A 17,652-nucleotide genomic window follows, 5' to 3' on the forward strand; every position below is an offset into this window, starting at 1 on the left:
ATATAAGATTAGAATCGTCCTCTTCATTTTATGCTGGCCCTGACTCGAGCTGAATTTTTGAGAAGCCTGGTCTGTAGTGCTCATGTTTCCTTATTCGGTAGTACGAAAGTAGCTCTACTATTAAAATATTTAATAAACATAATAAATATGTTGTGTTATAGTTATAGAACAGAATGTTGATCGCCTTTACTTTGACTTTCTGAGGACTTAAGTAGCCCAGTTCCCTGTACTTCTATGACATTTTTTTGCGCGGATTGCCCTTTATTTGGGTTGGTCTTTAAGTTTTTCCCTTCAAATTGGTGGTATTTAAATTTTACCCCTCGCCTAACACTTCGAGGTTGTGGGTTCGAACTTCAGCTCAGTTAAAAAAAAAAAATCGCAAGGCAGAATTTCGCAAGACAGACTTTGCAAAATTCTGCCTTGCCCAGCAAAAATTATGCCTTAAGGCAGAATTTCTGCCCATGCAAATTCTGCCTGAAGGGAAAGAAGCCCTTTCTGGCTAATATGTTACGGGTCGAATTAGAGAGTACCCGATTCGGTTGCCTTGCGAACGCTAGTCAAAATTCTCTCGTTCCCCGAACAAAGACTTAATTGGAGGGGGATTTACCGCATGAGGAGCTATGTTACTCGGACTCTTCAAAAATGAACACGGGTGCGTGTTGGATCCTCTAAAAGTAGTGCATTTTTTAAGGATCCGACACAGGTGCGGTATCATTTTTGGAGAGTCCAAACAACATACACGAGGAGTGTTACACACTTAATTTATATTAATATACCCATGAATGTATCTTATTTTTTACTATTATAGAAGAAGTTTACAGATTCCAAAAATTAGAGAAGATACATTTTATATACAAAAATAGTTAAAAATATTTAAAAAATTAATAAAAAAGTTATTATTTGACTGCCATTAATACAATTGAGACTAATAAATAATTCTATTTTGGGATGAACGAGTACATAAAAGAAAAGTAGGCGAGTAGAGTTCGGATCCAAAAGACAATTTCTCTCAATCGCTCGAAAATAAAATCTCCCAAATCTCACTCTCCCCAAATTCTTAAAAAAAAAAAAAAAAAAAAAAAAAAAAAATTCTTATTTTCTCAATAGATCCTTCAACTTTTCCTAATTTTCGTTTTCGTCATTTCTATTCCGAAAAACCCTAATTCCTAATCGAAACCTTATCGATTCCGATCGAATTAGGTCTCCAAATTTCATTTCAAATCCAAAAATATTTGATTTTATTTTCTCAACAGATCCTTCAACTTTCCCTAATTTTTGTTTTAGCCTTCCTATTCTGTAATCGAAACCTTATCGATTCCGATCGAATTAGGTTTCCAATTTTCATTTCAAATCCTAAAACTTTTAATTTTAATTTTTTTCTTATTTTCTCAACAGATCCTTCAACTTTTCCTAATTTTTGTTTTTGCCTTCCTATTCCCCAAAACCCTAGTTCCGTAAAATCGAAACCTTATCGATCTAGGTTTCCAATTTTAGGGCGAAATTTTCGAATTTTCCAATGGCAAATTTTAGGTTTTCGTCTGTTTTAAGGTTAGGGCTTAGTTTCTGTGATTACATGTATGTATCTATTCAGATGCAAATGATTTGAATTTTCATTTCGAATACCTAGGGTTTTAGAGAGAAATTTTCGATTTTTTTAGGGTTTTGGGTGTTTTAGGGTTAGGGCTTAGTTTCTGTAATTACGTGTATGTATGGATTCAAATGCAAACGATTTGAATTGTAGAGAAAGTATACGTTGGGGCGATGATTACAAAGTATATACACGTAAGCGCCGCCGCAAAACCCTAGAAAATACTAACACCACCACCAACGTCACCGCCGATGACGTGGCAGTAATTCCATTTAGGGATTCTTCTCGTAAAGCTGAGGTAGTAGTAGATGTGAGTAACGATGAATGTACACGTGGCAGTGAATTACGGGACCCAACAAATGTGGAGAATCATAGAGATGAAACACAAAGTTGCAATCTTGAAGTGGAGAATAATAATAATAATGGGTATGTTGTTAAGCCGGTTGTTATTTCAAGAATTCAAGATAGCGACGAACATACACGTGGCAGTGCTAGAGATGGGGAATTGCGGGAGGGTTCATGCAGTAGAGATGTGGAGAATGAAACACAGAGTTGCAATCTTGAAGTGGAGAATAATAATGGTTATGTCGTTAAGCCGGTTATTTCAAGAATTCAAGATAGGATTAGGATAAATTTAAAAGGTGTGAGGTTTAAGGATGAGATTAGAGAGCTTAGTACGAGCTTAGAGAGTGAGCTTGATCAAGTTAGGAGCTTGGTAAAGGAGGTCGAAGCTAAACAGTTTCAGCTGACGGCATATAGAAGTACTAGTATAAATGATGGTAGTGTTACTACGGTGCCTGGTGGTTCTATTAGCTCTTATAGTCATTCCCAGTATAACATGGATAATGGTGTGATCAAGAATAGGTCTTTAGTGCGAATAAATTCAGATGTGCGTTCTGTGGGGCACATTGGATCGAGGCCATTCCAGCGACCTAGTTTTCTGATTGTGGAAAATAGTAATGGTTCCAGTGACTTTATGGAGAAGGATAAGAGGATCCCGAAGGCTAATCAGTATTACAGGAATTCGGAGTTTCTCCTCGGTAAGGATAGACTGCCGCCTGAAAGCAATAAAAGAATGAGGCCTAATGGGTCTGGGAAGAAACATAGTGGTGATTCGGAGAACGGGTTTGGCTTTGGCTTTGATAAGCATAGACTTCAGGTGTTTAGGAATTGTGGCAGTTTGCTTGAGAGGTTAATGAAACACCAGCATGGTTGGGTGTTTAATGAGCCAGTGAACGCGAAAGCTCTTGGGCTGCATGATTATCATGTCATCGTTACTCATCCTATGGATTTGGGCACAATTAAGACTAGGTTATCTCAGAATTGGTACAAGTCTCCAAGGGAATTTGCAGAGGACGTGAGGCTCGTCTTTTATAATGCCATGACTTATAACCCTAAAGGGCAAGATGTTCATGTTATGGCCGAACATTTATCAGAGATTTTCGAAGAGAGATGGGCAGTTATAGAGGCCGAGTATAATTCATATTGGAGGCACCAAACGTATCATGATGCTGGTACTCCCACTCCCACCTCAAGAAGGACCTCTTTTGCTCCTTCCTTTCTCCACACCCCAGTTGCTTCTCATTCTCTTGCTCCAATTGCTCGTCAACTGCAGACTTTGGATAGATCTGAGTCAATGACTAGGCCGGTGAATCCCAGGATGAAGACTTCAAATATAGTTCATGTTGCTAGGACCCCAATTCCTAAGAAACCTAAGGCAAAAGATCCCAATAAGAGAGACATGACGTATGAGGAAAAGCAGAAACTTAGCACAAATCTTCAGGGTTTACCTACAGAAAAGCTTGATGCAATTGTTCAGATCATTAAGAAGAGGAACTCAACACTTACTCAAGACAACGATGAGATTGAAGTAGATATAGATAGTGTTGATGCAGAAACACTCTGGGAGCTTGATAGGTTTGTAACAAATTTCAAAAAGAGTTTTAGCAAGTACAAGAGAAAAGCTGAACTTGCTCTTCGAGCCAGGGAAGTAGCTGCTCAGACTGCTCGAATTGTGGTGAGATTTGTTCTTTAATCCTTCTGTCCCCCCCCCCCCCCCCCCCCCCCAAGTAGTCTTTGTGTGTTTGTCTGGTTGAGATGCTTAATGTGTGAAAATTACATTGTAGAACCTTACGTCAGAGGTTGCTGATGCACCGAGAGAAAATGGAACTGGTAAGTGTCTCATAGGAGGAATTGTTGTCTCGGATAGGTTTCAAGATTCATGCGTTAGGTGAAAAATGCTCATTATACTTGCTATCTTGTATGAGTAGGTGAGAAGGATACAACTCCTGCTACCCTTGCAGAAGGTGGAAGACCGTTGGGTAGTGCAAGTAGGTCTAGCAGTTCAAGCAGTTCCAGCAGCGATTCAGGCTCATCCTCTAGCGGTAATTATGATACTCTCCTGCAAGTCTCAACACCACATGCATAATGATTGTTCATTGTTTAGCTGATTTTCAGCAAGTTCTTCACAACGTATCTCTAATTTAATTTGCTATACTATCTGCAGATTCTGATAGCGATAGTTCTTCAGCATCTGGATCAGAGGCGGCACATTCACCTAGGACATGATAAGCTCTTGATGTGAGTAAAGACTGATTTAGCTTGTGCAAGTGATCTAGCTAGTCTGTTTCCAGTTTTATGTTGTTAAAAACCTAGTGATAGTTGTCCCAAAAACTTTAATTAAGAAAGGACGAATTGTTCTAATATAATTTAAGCGATCAGCAAATTATGCTTTTTATTACATGAAAAACTCTTTACTTCTAAGGTTCTGCTTGTTTTCCGTGGTGATACTTTAACTTTTGGGGCCTTTTTCTGGCATCAATACAGAACCACCATGTAGATTGGCCATCTAAACGAGGGAATTTCCATAACCATGGTTATCCGTTGCTTCAGCGACTTGGTGATTGTACTGTCATTATGAAGAAGCTGCATAGATACTTCCATAATAAGCTGCATTGATAATGCATAAACATGGCGATAATTACATTTCTAGGACTTGCTGGCGATGTCAAAAACATAAATAAATTCTAATCGAAAAATAGACAAAGAGATGTGTCCCTTGTTCAAGAGTGACGATGGATTAATGTTTTATATTGTAGTAACCACAGCCAAAAGGAGAATTCGAATAGAATTGCAGGATTATTTTTCGCAGTCTCATTGTACTATGGCAGAAAGCATAGAGTGCATTATGTGAATAAACTTTCCTTATTATTCTACGAGGCAAATGAAAATTACACCTTTTTTTTTTCCGTAGAAATCTTGTTTTGTATTGCACCTAAGGGTGTGGCCTAGTGATCAATAAAGTGGGATGAAATCATGGGAGACTATGGTTCTAATCCCGGTAGATGCAAGACGCTCAGTGATTTTTTGCCATCTGCCTAAGCATTGTTGGGCAGAATTACTCGGTCCTCAGCGGTTGGGAGGTAGCAGGTACCCAGTGGAATAGTTGAGATGCAAGCAGATTGGCCTGCCGTTAACAATATCGATCTTGCTTTGTGTTTCTACTTACAAACCTACATGTTTGGTTTTGGAACTCCACTATGTTCAGCTTAATCTGCAGGGGAAGTCAATGGATTTGACTTTTCCCGTAGAACCCCCGATGACCTCTCTCCATCCTTCCTCAATAAAAAAAAAAAAGGAACAAGGAAAAAATATTCTACCTATACTATTTTCGTTAGTTGTTCTTGACTAGCATACAGTAAGGACGTTGCTTATTGAAAGAGGTTATATAATCATCAGCAGATCCACCCATTTCCTAGCCCTCTTGTTTCCTTAGGTACCCCTACTACCCACCAGGGAAGCATGTGCAGCAAGTTTCCCCTCCCTGGAACAAGGCACCCTTGCAATCGTCCTATCGCTCTTCTATCCACGCTGTTATTGTGGATTCCCGGTTATCTCATGCACTTAGGGACACCATTTTATAGCGAAAAGAAGGTGAATATGAGGTTGTTGCTTTTTTTTGCTTGAAATGTTTCTTTGCCCTTTGAATTTATCACTAAACTGGGACGGAGTAATTCTGTGAAACAAAGAGATTAGTCGGGGAAACTATTACGGTGTTACTGCATGGACTATTTCTTGATTTATTTTTGTTGGTTTGAGGCTCTGTATATTCTAGATTTTTTGCCTTCTATTTAACGGTGTCATGGTGTTTCTTGTCTATCATGAAGAAGTGTTGACTGCTGTGTAACTTTGTCTATTTTATAGCTTTTGCAGGAAAATTGATTATCAATGCATGGGAGCCGACTCCTGTTCAAACACTCGTCTGAAAGACAGTCTTGTGGCTCTTGCATGATGGTTTAATGAGCATATGAACTATTGGCTCTCCTACTTCTCATATAGTAGTCAAGCTATACGCAGAAGGTGGTTATGGTGGCACTGTGAGATATTTAACACCTGTATGTTGCCGAGATTGCTTAACCAGTTTGAATTAAAATCTTTGTGCTGAAAATTTATCCATTTCAGTGCTCATTTTCATGGCAGGATCATGCAAGGTCCTGCAGCTGTAACCTGGATGTACAAAGAGCATAATAGGCTGATGTGTATTGTTTGTTTGCTCGTATTTATTGCATTGTATAAACACCATCAGGAATGGAAATGACAGTAAGGGTGTACATATTTTCGCAACTTTTGTCTGGCATAATCTGGCAGGTTATGGACTTCAGTATTGATAGGCGACTTTTCTTAACGGTATTTGCTTATTTCGAGCCTGAAAAGCCCTGTCATATGGCTTGCTCTGTACTTGTGAAGTTGGCCTTTTTATCTCTGCGTCGAAGTTGGTCCTATTCAAGTTCTCCTGATTCCTTATGTTTTTTCCCTCGCCTGATAACATCTGAGCTGCATTGTCTAAAGCTAATGTAATGCATGTTTAATAGGGTCGCGTTGTTGATACGTGTGTGAAAAATGGAGCTTTGGCCGCATTTTCTTTGCTTGCTTTAGGTTTTGAGTGGTGTTTATCTATTGCTGAATGAGCTGGGGTTCTTTTCCCCTTTCGTCAAATGGTTTGCGGTTAACCATTTTCTCATGCAAGCTTAAGAGCCTGTTTGGATGGGCTTATTTTAAGCAGCTTATTAAGCTAAATAAAAAACTTTCAACGCTTAACTTTCAACTTCCCCAAACCCAAGGATATTTAGAGATGTGTTAGGCCAGCTGAAAACAATAATCCATTGAAATGCAAAACCGAGATGTGTTTTGTCTTCAAGTGTTTTATTATGTGCATAGTTCTATAATAACCCTGCGTTTAAGCAGAGCCCAATGGAAAACTTAGTAAACAGGTGACAGTGGAAATACGCTAAGTTCCAAATTATGCACGATTGAGCCTCTCCTATCGCATTCTAAGGTACAATACCAGTAAAGGTTAAATGAATTACAACACGGTGATTGGAGTCATGAACATTGTTCATCACATCATCTCACATCAACTGTCTGCTTCTAACCACAATTCCATGAGAATACATCCAACACTACGGCAAATGCATTATCACAAGTTTGCCCGTAATTATTTTCAAGAAATGTTTGTGTATATCTAAAGTTACTTTTCAATAAGAGCTAAATCTAAGCCTCCAGCTGCAAGAAACTCGCAAAGGATACAACACAAGTGTCCAAAAGGATCCAAAACTGTCACTCTGGAAAACTTGACCACAGTTTTGTTTTTAGTTTGCATTGGCAAACTTGATTCCCTTCTCAATGGAGGAGAGCAGCTCTGGCTTAAGAGCTTCAAGTCCTTTCTTCTCAAAGTCTGTCATTGGGCCCAACCCTAGGACTTCCTCCACTCCATTTTTCCCAAGTCTCACCTGAAAGATAAAATCAGTGACCAACACAGAATCATGAAAACCGGTAAGAGATCAAATCTCGAGTATGTATGTGTACAGACAGCAAAAATATCATGCAAATAAAACGAAAAAAGTGAACATATGGTGATTAGTGTACTTGGCCAAGAACCATTTACCATTAGTGAAGCACCCACTAGTCAGTTGATATAACAGAAATGTAGCCCGTTAGTCGAACTCAATTGATAGGGAAAACTACACAAACTACCCATTAAAGACAAACTAGTTACTTCTTTTTTGCCCATCTGGCCTTTATTTACCCGTGATACCCAAGCAAACCAAAATATTTACCCGTATACCCATGCAACCCAAAATATTCCTTTTCCCTTCCCACTATGTCAGTGTCAGTCCAATCTAGCGGGTCCTTAATTAGCTGCAAAGGTAGTCGTCTGGTTTCTTTAATTTCTTTTTTGGTTAGTTCAACTTCTTTCTATTATCTTTTTGTCCTTAATTAGCTGTAAAGTATTTACCATACTTGTTTTCTTGTATCTTTTTGTCCTTTTCTTTAATTTCTTTGTACTTTTTTGGTTACTTTAACTTTTTGTTATTATTCCTTCTCTGTCTTTTTATTTTTCTTTTCAAATATTTAAAACAATACAAAGATAAACATATTAGCTAACTATTTTTTAGTTAATAAAAATATAGAATTCTTAAATAATTAGTTTACAATAAGACATTAATTTGCTATTAATTACTTCTTGTTGTAGTCTAATTATTTAATTTTTTATAAGTCTAACATAGTTAACTATTATATTTATTCTTAAATTTTATTTTTATCTTTAAAAAGTAAAACAAAAAGACAAAAAGAAAAGGAATAATAACAAAAAGTTAAACTAACCAAAAAAAAAAAAAGAACAGAGAAATTAAAGAAAAGAAGGATAAAAAGAAACAAGAAAACAAGCACGACAAAGGCTTTACAGCTAATTAAGGACAAAAGGGCAAAAAATAATAAATAGAAGTTAAACTAACCAAAAAAGGAAAAAGAAATTAAAGAAAAAAGGTCAAAAAACAAACAAGGGCACGGCTACCTTCTGCAGCTAAGGACAGCCTGACCGGGGAAAAAAACAAAAGTTGACTGTAAGTGCTGACGTCGCACCAAAAGAAGCATGGGCTGGGCAGTCAGGTAATTACTCTGGGTGGGCATCAAATAAATGGGAATTCTCGGGTAAATATTTTGCCTTTGATGGGCAATTATGTGGTTCCCCCATTAATAACCTAGGATATCAACTTAGTGCTTAACACATTTGTAATACACTGTTGAAAACTATCTACCATTCCACAAGACACGTGTGTAATCAAGATCAACCGATGGCTCGTGATGTCAAAACTATCTCTGAAAACAGCCTGAATAGACTGTTCGACAGCTTTCGAAAGGCATAAAATGACAAATTAAACATAGAGAAGAATACATCTTGTTTCCAGGACCAAACTTGAACTATCAAAATTATTTAAGCCTCGCCGTTAAGCAATTTTGACACTGACGTGATTACGGGGCGATGACCAAATGAATCAGACAGTTCAAAGAAAAAATGTCACTATCCAGCAGATAGGCAAGTTCCATCGAGACATGTTTATACAAGTAAATATGATCTCGAGTATCTTTGTAGGATAGGGAAAGGATTATTACCTTGGATGCAAAGAAGGGAAGCTCTGTGACATTGGACTGCACAAAAGAACACTCCACAACATCGGGAACTCCATTCAACCCCTTTAAGCAAGCATCAGCAAAAATAGCGCCAGCATAGCTGCAAAAGTAAAACTAACTGCTCAGACCGGAGTTATCAAACAGCAATTCCGAGAATTAAAGTGGTTTGTGCAAGTAATAGCAAAAGGAGTTTCAGATCTTTTTATCTCTCCATCTCTTCCCCAGTTCTACTAATTTGCTGAAAAGGGAGAGTTCTCTAGAGTACATGTTGCATGAAGTGCAACATGAACTATTTTCACATGTGATTATCTGATGGAACATGCAAAAATAAGTTTGAATTATGGAGGGAGTATCATCATGCCACATATTATTGTTGTGAAAACCTGATAGAACTACCATTACTAGCAGAGCATCTTCAGTACCACAACTTGAGCAGGTATTTATACCCAAATACGACGAGATCTTGCAATGATAGTGAATATCCTCCACAAAACCTCAAAAGCTAAAATAAATCAAGAAAAACATGAAGTTGAAACATACGCCATTGAGAGGGTGGCTGAACCCTTTCCAGCCTTGGCCTCAACAACTTCTGTGCCACCATCTTGGGTTCGCTTTGTGAGTGCCTCAATTTCCTCATCTGATAGATTCGCCGTTGGGGTGGCCTATATCCAAAAGTTAGTGATGAAACAAAACTCAGTAATGCCACAAGGTGGAAATTCACCTAAAAGAGTTCAACCGAACTCTTACACATCAATATATATATATATATATATATCTGTATACGCACACACATATACACCCACACAAAAAATATACTAAAAAGAAGAAGATTCAACAAAGGACAAGAAAAATTACTTGAGAAAATAATGGGAGGATAGTTATGCCAGCATGACCACCAACTACTGGGACATTGACCTCTGAACAACATAGCAAAAGGTAAGTAAAGTAGACAGGTTTGAATGAAGTTATTGTTCCATGTAAAGCAAAATAAACCCACAAGTAGAGTAAGAAACGTACCAGCAACATTTACTTTAGCTTTTCCGGCATAAAAAGTCTTGGCCCTAACCACATCAAGTGTGGTAACTCCAAAGAGCCTCTTTTCATCATAAGTTCCAGCCTTCTTAAACACCTCGGCAGCAATTGGTACAGTGGAATTCACAGGGTTGCTGATCATATTGACAAGAGCCTTGAAGAAAGAAGAAATCAGCACAACATTTTCGATATAGCCAATATAGAGAGGTAATTGCACAAGTTTACTCACATGGGGGCAGTACTTGGCAATAGCCGTGGCAAGAGATTTAACAATACCGGCATTAATGTTGAACAGGTCATCCCGGGTCATACCAGGCTTTCGGGGCACACCAGCAGGGATGATAACTACATCAGCTCCTTCCAGAGCCTGCCCTAGCTGCTCTTCTCCTGCAAATCCCGCAACCTGCAATGTCGACAAATATGTTTATTTAGGGAATAGAACCACAAACTAGCACTATCTCGATAGTAGATGCACATCTAATTGTTAGCTATTGGACACATCAAACAATTTTTTTTTTTAATTCCACGGGGTACCAACATGTATCAGGTAACTCAGGCTAAGACACACCTCAGGTGCTGACATATCAAACAATATGGGGAAAAATTGTTAATCGGTATTAAACTGTGCATTACTGAGGCACACCAGCACAAAGCATAAGTTATTCACGAATGTATCTATATTTATGCAAGAGAGGAATGAAGTAAAACCCTAGAAACTTGAACTCAATAGTGAAATTGAGTAAATGTGAATCGGACCTGAGATCTGGTGTTGATGTGACTGACGTCAGCGGCAACACCAGGAGTTCCAGCAATATCGTAGAGGGAAAGGCTCGATACTAAAGGGTTTAGTTTCATTAGAAGTGATAAAGGCTGACCGATCCCACCCGCTGCTCCTAAAACTGCCACTTTCCTCTCTGGTGCGGATCCCGATGTGAATCCACGCCGGCAAATGGAGCTCCGTTGGATGATGGATTTCAACATGGAAGTCCTCATTGGATTCGAATGTGCTGAGACGAAAAGCTAGGGCGGAGAAACAAGAAAATGGTCTGTGTTTTGGGACGCCAATATTTATTGGCAATACGAAAAAGCCTGTCAAGGATTTTAATTATTATTATGAAAAGTAAAGTTGTGGTTCTCGAGGTTTTTGGATTTTTTGTTTCTTATTTTTGCAATAACCAAAGTTGTAACTCAAATTTTTTATGTTAACTACAATTACTTAAAACTTACATGTCAACTCCAAATTAAGCAATTTTTTTCTTCCTTCTGGAAACTCCAGTTAAATAAATTTTGACTAACTTGACGATACGTTGGTATCATTTTAATATGGAAAAAAATATAACTTTTAAAAAGAGGTCGATCCAGGAATTAGAGTTTATGGGTTCTTACAGAAATCTCAAATTAATTTTTAATAATAACCAAGTCCACGATCAAATATTTGTACAATCTTAATGAAATTTTATATATAGTTACAGGATACGGGCAAAAGTTATTAGGTTCCCGAGAACCTGTACTTGAAGAGTTGTTTCCGCCCCTGCTTTTCATACTTTTATGTAGTATTTGAATATTAACATATCAATGTGCAACACAAAAACACTTGATGCGGATACCATAACTTTCAATTTTCTCGCCTTGTAATTCTCTAGAAAATACAAACTTATCTATACTCAATATTTACATCACATTACTTTTAGGGTAAATATAATTTGGTTATAGGGTGCAGATAAATTTTTACCAAACAAATACAGAAGACTGCTTCGTTAGCACTGTTACATTGATTTCTCCAATTGTAGCCAGAGTTGCACTGCTGATGTCTTCTTTAGACCTTGGTTGGTTTGCTCGCCTTGTCTAATTTTCTTGCTGGCAATCACATTGCGACCATGTCGACCTCGTTAATGCAAAAATGTCCTTAAATCCCCTTTTAACCTTTAAAAAACTATAACAGGTGCAGATGTACAAGGTAAGGTATGAGCTCAATCGAATTCAGTAGCTTTTAAGCAAACTCTATATGTGTGACAATAAAATCTATTAAATATGTACAATTATAAAATTTCGAACCCAATGGTCAATGGATTGAGTGATATCCTTAACATATAGTTCAAATTTTGAATCCGCCAGTGTCCGTGAACATCGAAAAATGGAGACAGGCAAACAATTGTCACGGAGAGGGTTTCTGGGACGGCATTATGTTGATGGGATACAACAATAACCAACAATAACAATGCCTCAATCACATTCAAGTTCAGTCAGCTCTATGAATTTTCACACACTAACTTTACGCTGACTGTCAACTTACCATAAGCATCGTTGAGACTTGAGGCCAACAATGTGTTTGTATCCAATCATATGTTGATGGGAAACAGCTGAGACTAAATTCAGCAACATGCTAATAGGTCACACATGTTATGCCAAAGAAAACGAAGTAAATTATGGCTAGAGATTGCTGTAGAACATTGAAGCATTATGGCAACTAGTAGTATGATATATTGAGACCATCATTTGAGCAGAGTGGCATTTCTCCAAAATTGATCTCAAAAGCCTTAGCAAACCCGAAAAGGAAAAAGAAAAAAAGAAAAAAAAAAGATGTAGTTTCCACCATTTATCTCACAAATACGAATAACGATTAGCTCACTTGCAGCTAACCATTTTATGGAACCTTTACAAAGTGAGAGATCTCAGCAAAAATTATTAACATGGGACAGTTTTCACAGGAAAAAAAAGGCTCATTTACAGGAGCTCCCACCCAGATTCACAGATATTGCACGTGGACGATTCTGTTGAGTGTAAACATGGTGAAGGAAGAGAAGGTAACTGAGAGAGCTCAGCGTGCTGGCTCGTTTCAACATCCACGTCTGCATACAAAAGAGCCAATTGTTTGTATTCCTTTATCAATCTCTTTCTAGAAGCAAATGCCTCCTGTATTAGTTCCTGTTGTAGAGTAGATAAAATTTGAATATTAATCAAGTTCTGGATTTGAAGTAGAAAGGATACTTACAAATAGAGAGGCTACCTTGTACGACTTATATTTCCTTGGCCTAAAAGAAACGCGATTGTGTAATTTATTGTCAACGAGGACACAGCTTTCCTTGAGCTTTCCCTTATCAGTTAGATCAATTGTTTCCATGTCCGGAAGATCAATGGAGCTATCATTCATACATCCTGCATAAACCAAACATCAGATAAATAGAACGTATAGGGATGCTCAGATTTTAGAAGCAAGCCATCAATCGGAAGAAAGTAGTATATATGGTCATCTGTAGTTCTCCAAGTTATTTTCTCTCAACCAATAAATTTCCCAACCTTGTTTCAATCACCCCTGTATTTACAAAGAAAGACATAATCTTTTACCTCCGTGAAACAGGTTAAACCTATTCATGCAGATTTCGCAGCGATACAGCTGATACAACAATATTTATTTCAGAATACTGAGGAAATAGTAGACAAAGCATTCGAGTCAATATCATCCCTTCGCCCTCAAATTTCCTTTTTCATTTCTTTTTTATGTGGGTGGGAGAGAGGGACAGCAAGGAAAACCATGGACACTTTACTTTTATTTTGATCGCATGCTGCATATAGACCCCAAGTTTGCGAACCCACAATTAAACTATGGACTCTCCTTCTGAAGAAATGATATGTTATAGCATCTCTGCGGTACACACGGACAATCAACTACTACGTAATAAGAATATATTGCAGCAGAGATCCGAGTTTGCACTCATATCACACTATTCTCATCATTTCATACATACACCGTCATCTCACTACAAAAGAAAAAGGAAGTAGAAATAGAGAGAACAAAAAACTGGCCAGTGTTTATTTTTTACTACTACACCAGAGGGTTGAAAGAGGAATCTACTTACCACTGAAATCTGTCAACAATGGAGTACTTGAGAGAGCTGAAATGACAGAAACAACATTGCTTGCACTTGCTAAAGAAGTAGACAAGGAAAACGAGAGGCCAGTGGAGATACTAGAATCAGACTCAGCTTCCTGCGTACAGTTTCCAATTGAGGAATTTGACAGGCTTGAAGATTCTGCTAACAGCGAAGAGTTTGATACTCCGCTTTCATTACCCTGAACTCGAGAAAGTATAAGTTCGGATGACTGTAATGTGCTTGGAGCATCTTCAAATGCCCAGACCGTACTTGACTTTTCAGAAACACAAGTAAAATCATCCGAAAAACTCTTACGCGCGGTCATGGACAACCCAAATCCTGCATCATTTCGTGAAGTTGGAGGTATATCAGACACAAATGCTGAGGTTTGCGGCAAACTTTTACCATTGGCAGAACTTGATTCATCGGATGCAAGTTGATCCTCACTGGTGATATTGTCTTGCAAGTTCGTCTGAGTTAGTGGAATATTGGAAATGCCCTTAGCAGCATCGCATCCTCTCTTATCCTCTTGGAAGATCCCAAGTTCTGCATCATAAAGTGAAGTTGGATGTGGTAACTTAGCCGTGATGGAATTTCCATGTCTTTCCCCCATTGAAAATGGTATATCTCCAAAAGAATTTGATTGATCTGTGACTGGTTGCACCTCCCTAGCAAAGTTCCTTTGCAAATCCGTCTGACTACTTGGTATATTAGAAATACAGTTGATATCATCGGGAGAACTATCAAACGTTTGATCATTCTTAGAAGCCCTGAGTTGTGATCTAGACAAATTATCCAGAAATGAACTTGATCCTTCAGCCATTGGTTGTTCCTCCTTGACGATATCATCTTGTAGTATAATCTGAGAGCTTGATACATCAAAAAAGCACTTATCATCATCTGAAAAGCTATAGCACATGGTATCTTTTGAATCTTTGTCAGAGCAAGATTCAGATGAAATTCTGTCTTCCGAAGTACTTGATTCATCATCTATCAGTGCGTCCTCCCTTGTTATATTCTCTTTAAAAACCTTATGTGAGTTTTTACAAAAATCAATTTCTGCTTCTTCAGATGCTACCACACCATCAAGTTCAGTTGAAGTTGAAGCATTATGGCTTTCGATGGAATTGTCCGCACCTTGATTCAGATATGATTGCTCTTTGCTAGGGTTCAGTGTAGTGTCTGTCACTGAACTAGTGTAAGTGTCAACGGCATGCTTTGGCTTCCCATTGACAGCTTGTGCTTCTCCTTTTACATTATCGTCCATTGGGATAAGAAGATCTTGCACTACACCAGAGTATAACTTTTTCATGTTTGCACCAACAGTTTGCACCTGATCCCCAACATACTTAACTGTGTCCTAATAGTTAAGAAATAAGCCAAATTAAAACCCAAACTACTGGTAACATAGTTACAAAGTTTTGTCCATTCCAACAAACTACTAGTAACATGTAGATTCCACGAAAACAAAACAACCAGAATACCAAAGTATTTGACACATGCAAGTAGTAAATGACCTAAAAGGATCACATTTACATACCTTGGTTACAAATTCATCAACCTCCTGGCACACAGCCTCGAACTTGTGGTATATGCTCCCAACCCAACTTTTGTTTCTGATTTTCTCCATGGTGCAATGTAATATGAATCAATTAGGAGACTAGATGCTGATCACACTTCACAATCGTTTAACGACTGGGCAATGTCTAATCCAACTAGAAGTCTCACCTGCCAAAAGCAACGACCTGCATAAACACCATGATTAAATGTTTTGACACATAACTCGGCAGACATAAACCTAGGCAGCCAAATGCCAAAGCACAACTGAGCAACCCCATTGCAGCTTAATTCAGCTTCCTCAAAAAACTTCAAATGGTATAGGTTACAGAAACAATTTCAAAAGTTATTAATATCTTAAAATCCTTAAGGGACTGCAACACAGGACAAATCAATATCGACTACCTTGGTATATGAGTACAACAGGAAGCTGGAAACATTTCAGACTTATCAATTGGAAACCACTTAATAAGTAACCAATCTATAACACCTTTAGCAGATAGGGTACATAGAGACAATATCAGCAAAAATTCCAACTTTCAAGAACACAAAATATTCTGTAAAAACAAAGCTTCAAAGCCAAGGAAAAAGCATAACCATACATCAATAACCAATGATCATCATCTTAGAGGTCTTAATGAACTAAATTACAGTATAATTCAGTCAACTTAACTCTCTGAGAATTCCGAAAAAGAAAAAAAAAAAGTAGTACTATCACAAGGTCTAAACTTTAATATCTATATCAACCAAGCAAAAAATAAAAAATACCCACATCCTCTACTGCCTTATATATCAAGAAAAAAGTATCAGATGATCAAAAGAAGCAACAACGATAAATATATGAAATAATAAACAAAACCTCAAAAGGGTTATCATTAAATAAGGATTACCAATTATCCAAGGTAAAATATAATATGGGGTTTACTTTAAAAATTAAAACTTTGCAGAAACCAAGAAAGTGAAGTTTTGGGGGAAAAAGTGAACGAAAGAAGAACTTACGGGTCATTTTCAGAGGGTAATAATGAAGAAACTGATGAATTGGGAGAAGGGTTTTAGGTCTCTGTATATATATATATTTATTTAATAACAACTGCTCCATGTACATGGAAAAGGTTTATCAGAAAATTTTGGTTGGACTTTTGTGTTTTTTGGGTATGGAATATTTTCTAAGCAACTTCCTTGTGTTAGTAGGGAACTTCATGTTTTTGTCTTGTGTCACAATCTTTTAAGGCTTAATGCTCTCCTAAATCTGTACCTTTTTTTTTTCTCCATTTAAACACCTCAACTAAATGTTATTTCTATTGAATCCTTGAATTTGGTCTCAAATGTGTCTATCAAACATAATCCGACTTACGTAGCATATATGGTGAATTTCATTTTTTTAGCCTTGCGTGTGAAAAATTCAACCAATTAAAACACGCTCACTGTTTTAATTGTACACATAAGATAGGAAGAAGTGTGCTACTATGTTATACAAGTGAAGAATCAAATAATAAGACTGGAAAATAAGAAATCAAAATTGGAAAATCAAAAATTGAAAAATAAGAAATCAAAATTGAAAACAAAAAACGGAAATTAAAAGATCATAATAAGTGATGAGTATAATTAAAATGTGAGTGTGTGGAGGGGGGAGGGGTGTTTAATTGGTTGAATTTCAATGTAGGATGCGATTGACATTCGCGCGCAAGGCTAGAGAAAATGAAACTCACCATATATGTTATGTATGTCGGATTGTGTTTGATAGACACAATTGAGATCAAGTTTAAAATTCAATACGAACAATATTTAGTTGAAGTGTCAAAATGAAAAGAAAAAAAATAGGGGGGGTGCATATGCATTATTGATTATTGTATGGTACTCCATACTTAATTATGTTTTGGGATCACGCAACAGTCAAACCCAAAGTTTCTGCTCGTTTTCTTATGAATTATACTTGCGGCAACCTTTACATGATATAGGATTAAAGGTCATCCTTTAGAAGCTAAAAGTATTCATTTATATATTTTTTTAAAATACTTATTTTAAAAGGTTGAGGTGTGTGATCAAACTTATAGAGAAAAAATAAACTTTGGTCAAACAAAAACTGTTGTTGTAAAAGTATTTAGTAAATTGAATATCCAAATACAAACTACT

The 17,652-nt window shown here is 37.3% G+C and overlaps 3 protein-coding genes across 9 annotated transcripts; 1 reads left to right on the forward strand and 2 right to left on the reverse strand.

Annotated features, from left to right (window-relative positions):
• Positions 1 to 979: 979 nt before the first annotated feature.
• On the forward strand, positions 980 to 6,253 carry LOC132619149 (transcription factor GTE4-like). Of its 3 annotated transcripts, XR_009574535.1 has the most exons (6): positions 981 to 3,605; positions 3,715 to 3,760; positions 3,859 to 3,972; positions 4,095 to 4,168; positions 5,792 to 5,982; positions 6,068 to 6,253. XR_009574535.1 is itself a non-coding variant. In XM_060334101.1 (5 exons), exons 1-4 carry the CDS (start codon positions 1,710 to 1,712, stop codon positions 4,154 to 4,156), a joined length of 2,118 nt encoding a protein of 705 aa, XP_060190084.1. In that variant the 5' UTR covers positions 980 to 1,709; the 3' UTR covers positions 4,157 to 4,168; positions 5,801 to 6,253. The 3 variants fall into 3 exon arrangements, 2 of the variants coding, with proteins under 2 accessions (XP_060190084.1, XP_060190083.1); XM_060334101.1 differs by having other exon boundaries at positions 980 to 3,605; positions 5,801 to 6,253; XM_060334100.1 differs by having other exon boundaries at positions 5,792 to 6,253.
• A 658-nt stretch (positions 6,254 to 6,911) lies between these two features.
• Positions 6,912 to 11,173, reverse strand: LOC132619152 (malate dehydrogenase, mitochondrial). Its single transcript, XM_060334107.1, has 7 exons — positions 10,847 to 11,173; positions 10,320 to 10,493; positions 10,076 to 10,244; positions 9,914 to 9,975; positions 9,599 to 9,720; positions 9,041 to 9,158; positions 6,912 to 7,377 (listed from the first exon to the last, which is right to left on the reverse strand). Exons 1-7 carry the CDS (start codon positions 11,081 to 11,083, stop codon positions 7,237 to 7,239), a joined length of 1,023 nt encoding a protein of 340 aa, XP_060190090.1. The 5' UTR covers positions 11,084 to 11,173; the 3' UTR covers positions 6,912 to 7,236.
• Positions 11,174 to 12,548: 1,375 nt separating this feature from the next.
• LOC132619150 (uncharacterized) lies at positions 12,549 to 16,675 on the reverse strand. 5 transcript variants are annotated; one of them, XM_060334106.1, is made up of 5 exons: positions 16,519 to 16,675; positions 15,503 to 15,707; positions 13,948 to 15,322; positions 13,098 to 13,246; positions 12,549 to 12,939 (listed from the first exon to the last, which is right to left on the reverse strand). In XM_060334106.1, the coding sequence occupies exons 2-5, from the start codon at positions 15,590 to 15,592 to the stop codon at positions 12,811 to 12,813; spliced, it is 1,743 nt and encodes a 580-aa protein (XP_060190089.1). In that variant the 5' UTR covers positions 15,593 to 15,707; positions 16,519 to 16,675; the 3' UTR covers positions 12,549 to 12,810. The 5 variants fall into 5 exon arrangements, with proteins under 5 accessions (XP_060190089.1, XP_060190085.1, XP_060190088.1 ...); XM_060334102.1 differs by having other exon boundaries at positions 12,549 to 13,015; XM_060334105.1 differs by having other exon boundaries at positions 13,083 to 13,246.
• Between the last annotated feature and the right edge of the window lie 977 nt (positions 16,676 to 17,652).

Source organism: Lycium barbarum, chromosome 11 (assembly GCF_019175385.1).
Source record: "Lycium barbarum isolate Lr01 chromosome 11, ASM1917538v2, whole genome shotgun sequence".
NCBI classification, from domain to species: Eukaryota; Viridiplantae; Streptophyta; class Magnoliopsida; order Solanales; family Solanaceae; genus Lycium; species Lycium barbarum.

What these genes read in the sequence shown, in the direction of transcription:
- LOC132619149 (XM_060334101.1), top strand. Translation starts at nt 1,710, where the DNA reads ATGGATTCAAATGCAAACGATTTGAATTGTAGAGAAAGTATACGTTGG. An exon ending in ACCGAGAGAAAATGGAACTG is followed by an intron (nt 3,761 to 3,858) that starts GTAAGTGTCTCA and finishes TTGTATGAGTAG; the next exon opens with GTGAGAAGGATACAACTCCT. An exon ending in TTCAGGCTCATCCTCTAGCG is followed by an intron (nt 3,973 to 4,094) that starts GTAATTATGATA and finishes TACTATCTGCAG; the next exon opens with ATTCTGATAGCGATAGTTCT.
- LOC132619150 (XM_060334102.1), bottom strand. Translation starts at nt 15,592, where the DNA reads ATGGAGAAAATCAGAAACAAAAGTTGGGTTGGGAGCATATACCACAAG. An exon ending in TTGATGAATTTGTAACCAAG is followed by an intron (nt 15,323 to 15,502) that starts GTATGTAAATGT and finishes CTTAACTATTAG; the next exon opens with GACACAGTTAAGTATGTTGG. An exon ending in GGAAATATAAGTCGTACAAG is followed by an intron (nt 13,016 to 13,097) that starts GTAGCCTCTCTA and finishes ACTCTACAACAG; the next exon opens with GAACTAATACAGGAGGCATT.
- LOC132619152 (XM_060334107.1), bottom strand. Translation starts at nt 11,083, where the DNA reads ATGAGGACTTCCATGTTGAAATCCATCATCCAACGGAGCTCCATTTGC. An exon ending in TTGCCAAGTACTGCCCCCAT is followed by an intron (nt 10,245 to 10,319) that starts GTGAGTAAACTT and finishes TCTTTCTTCAAG; the next exon opens with GCTCTTGTCAATATGATCAG. An exon ending in TCAGCCACCCTCTCAATGGC is followed by an intron (nt 9,159 to 9,598) that starts GTATGTTTCAAC and finishes TTACTTTTGCAG; the next exon opens with CTATGCTGGCGCTATTTTTG.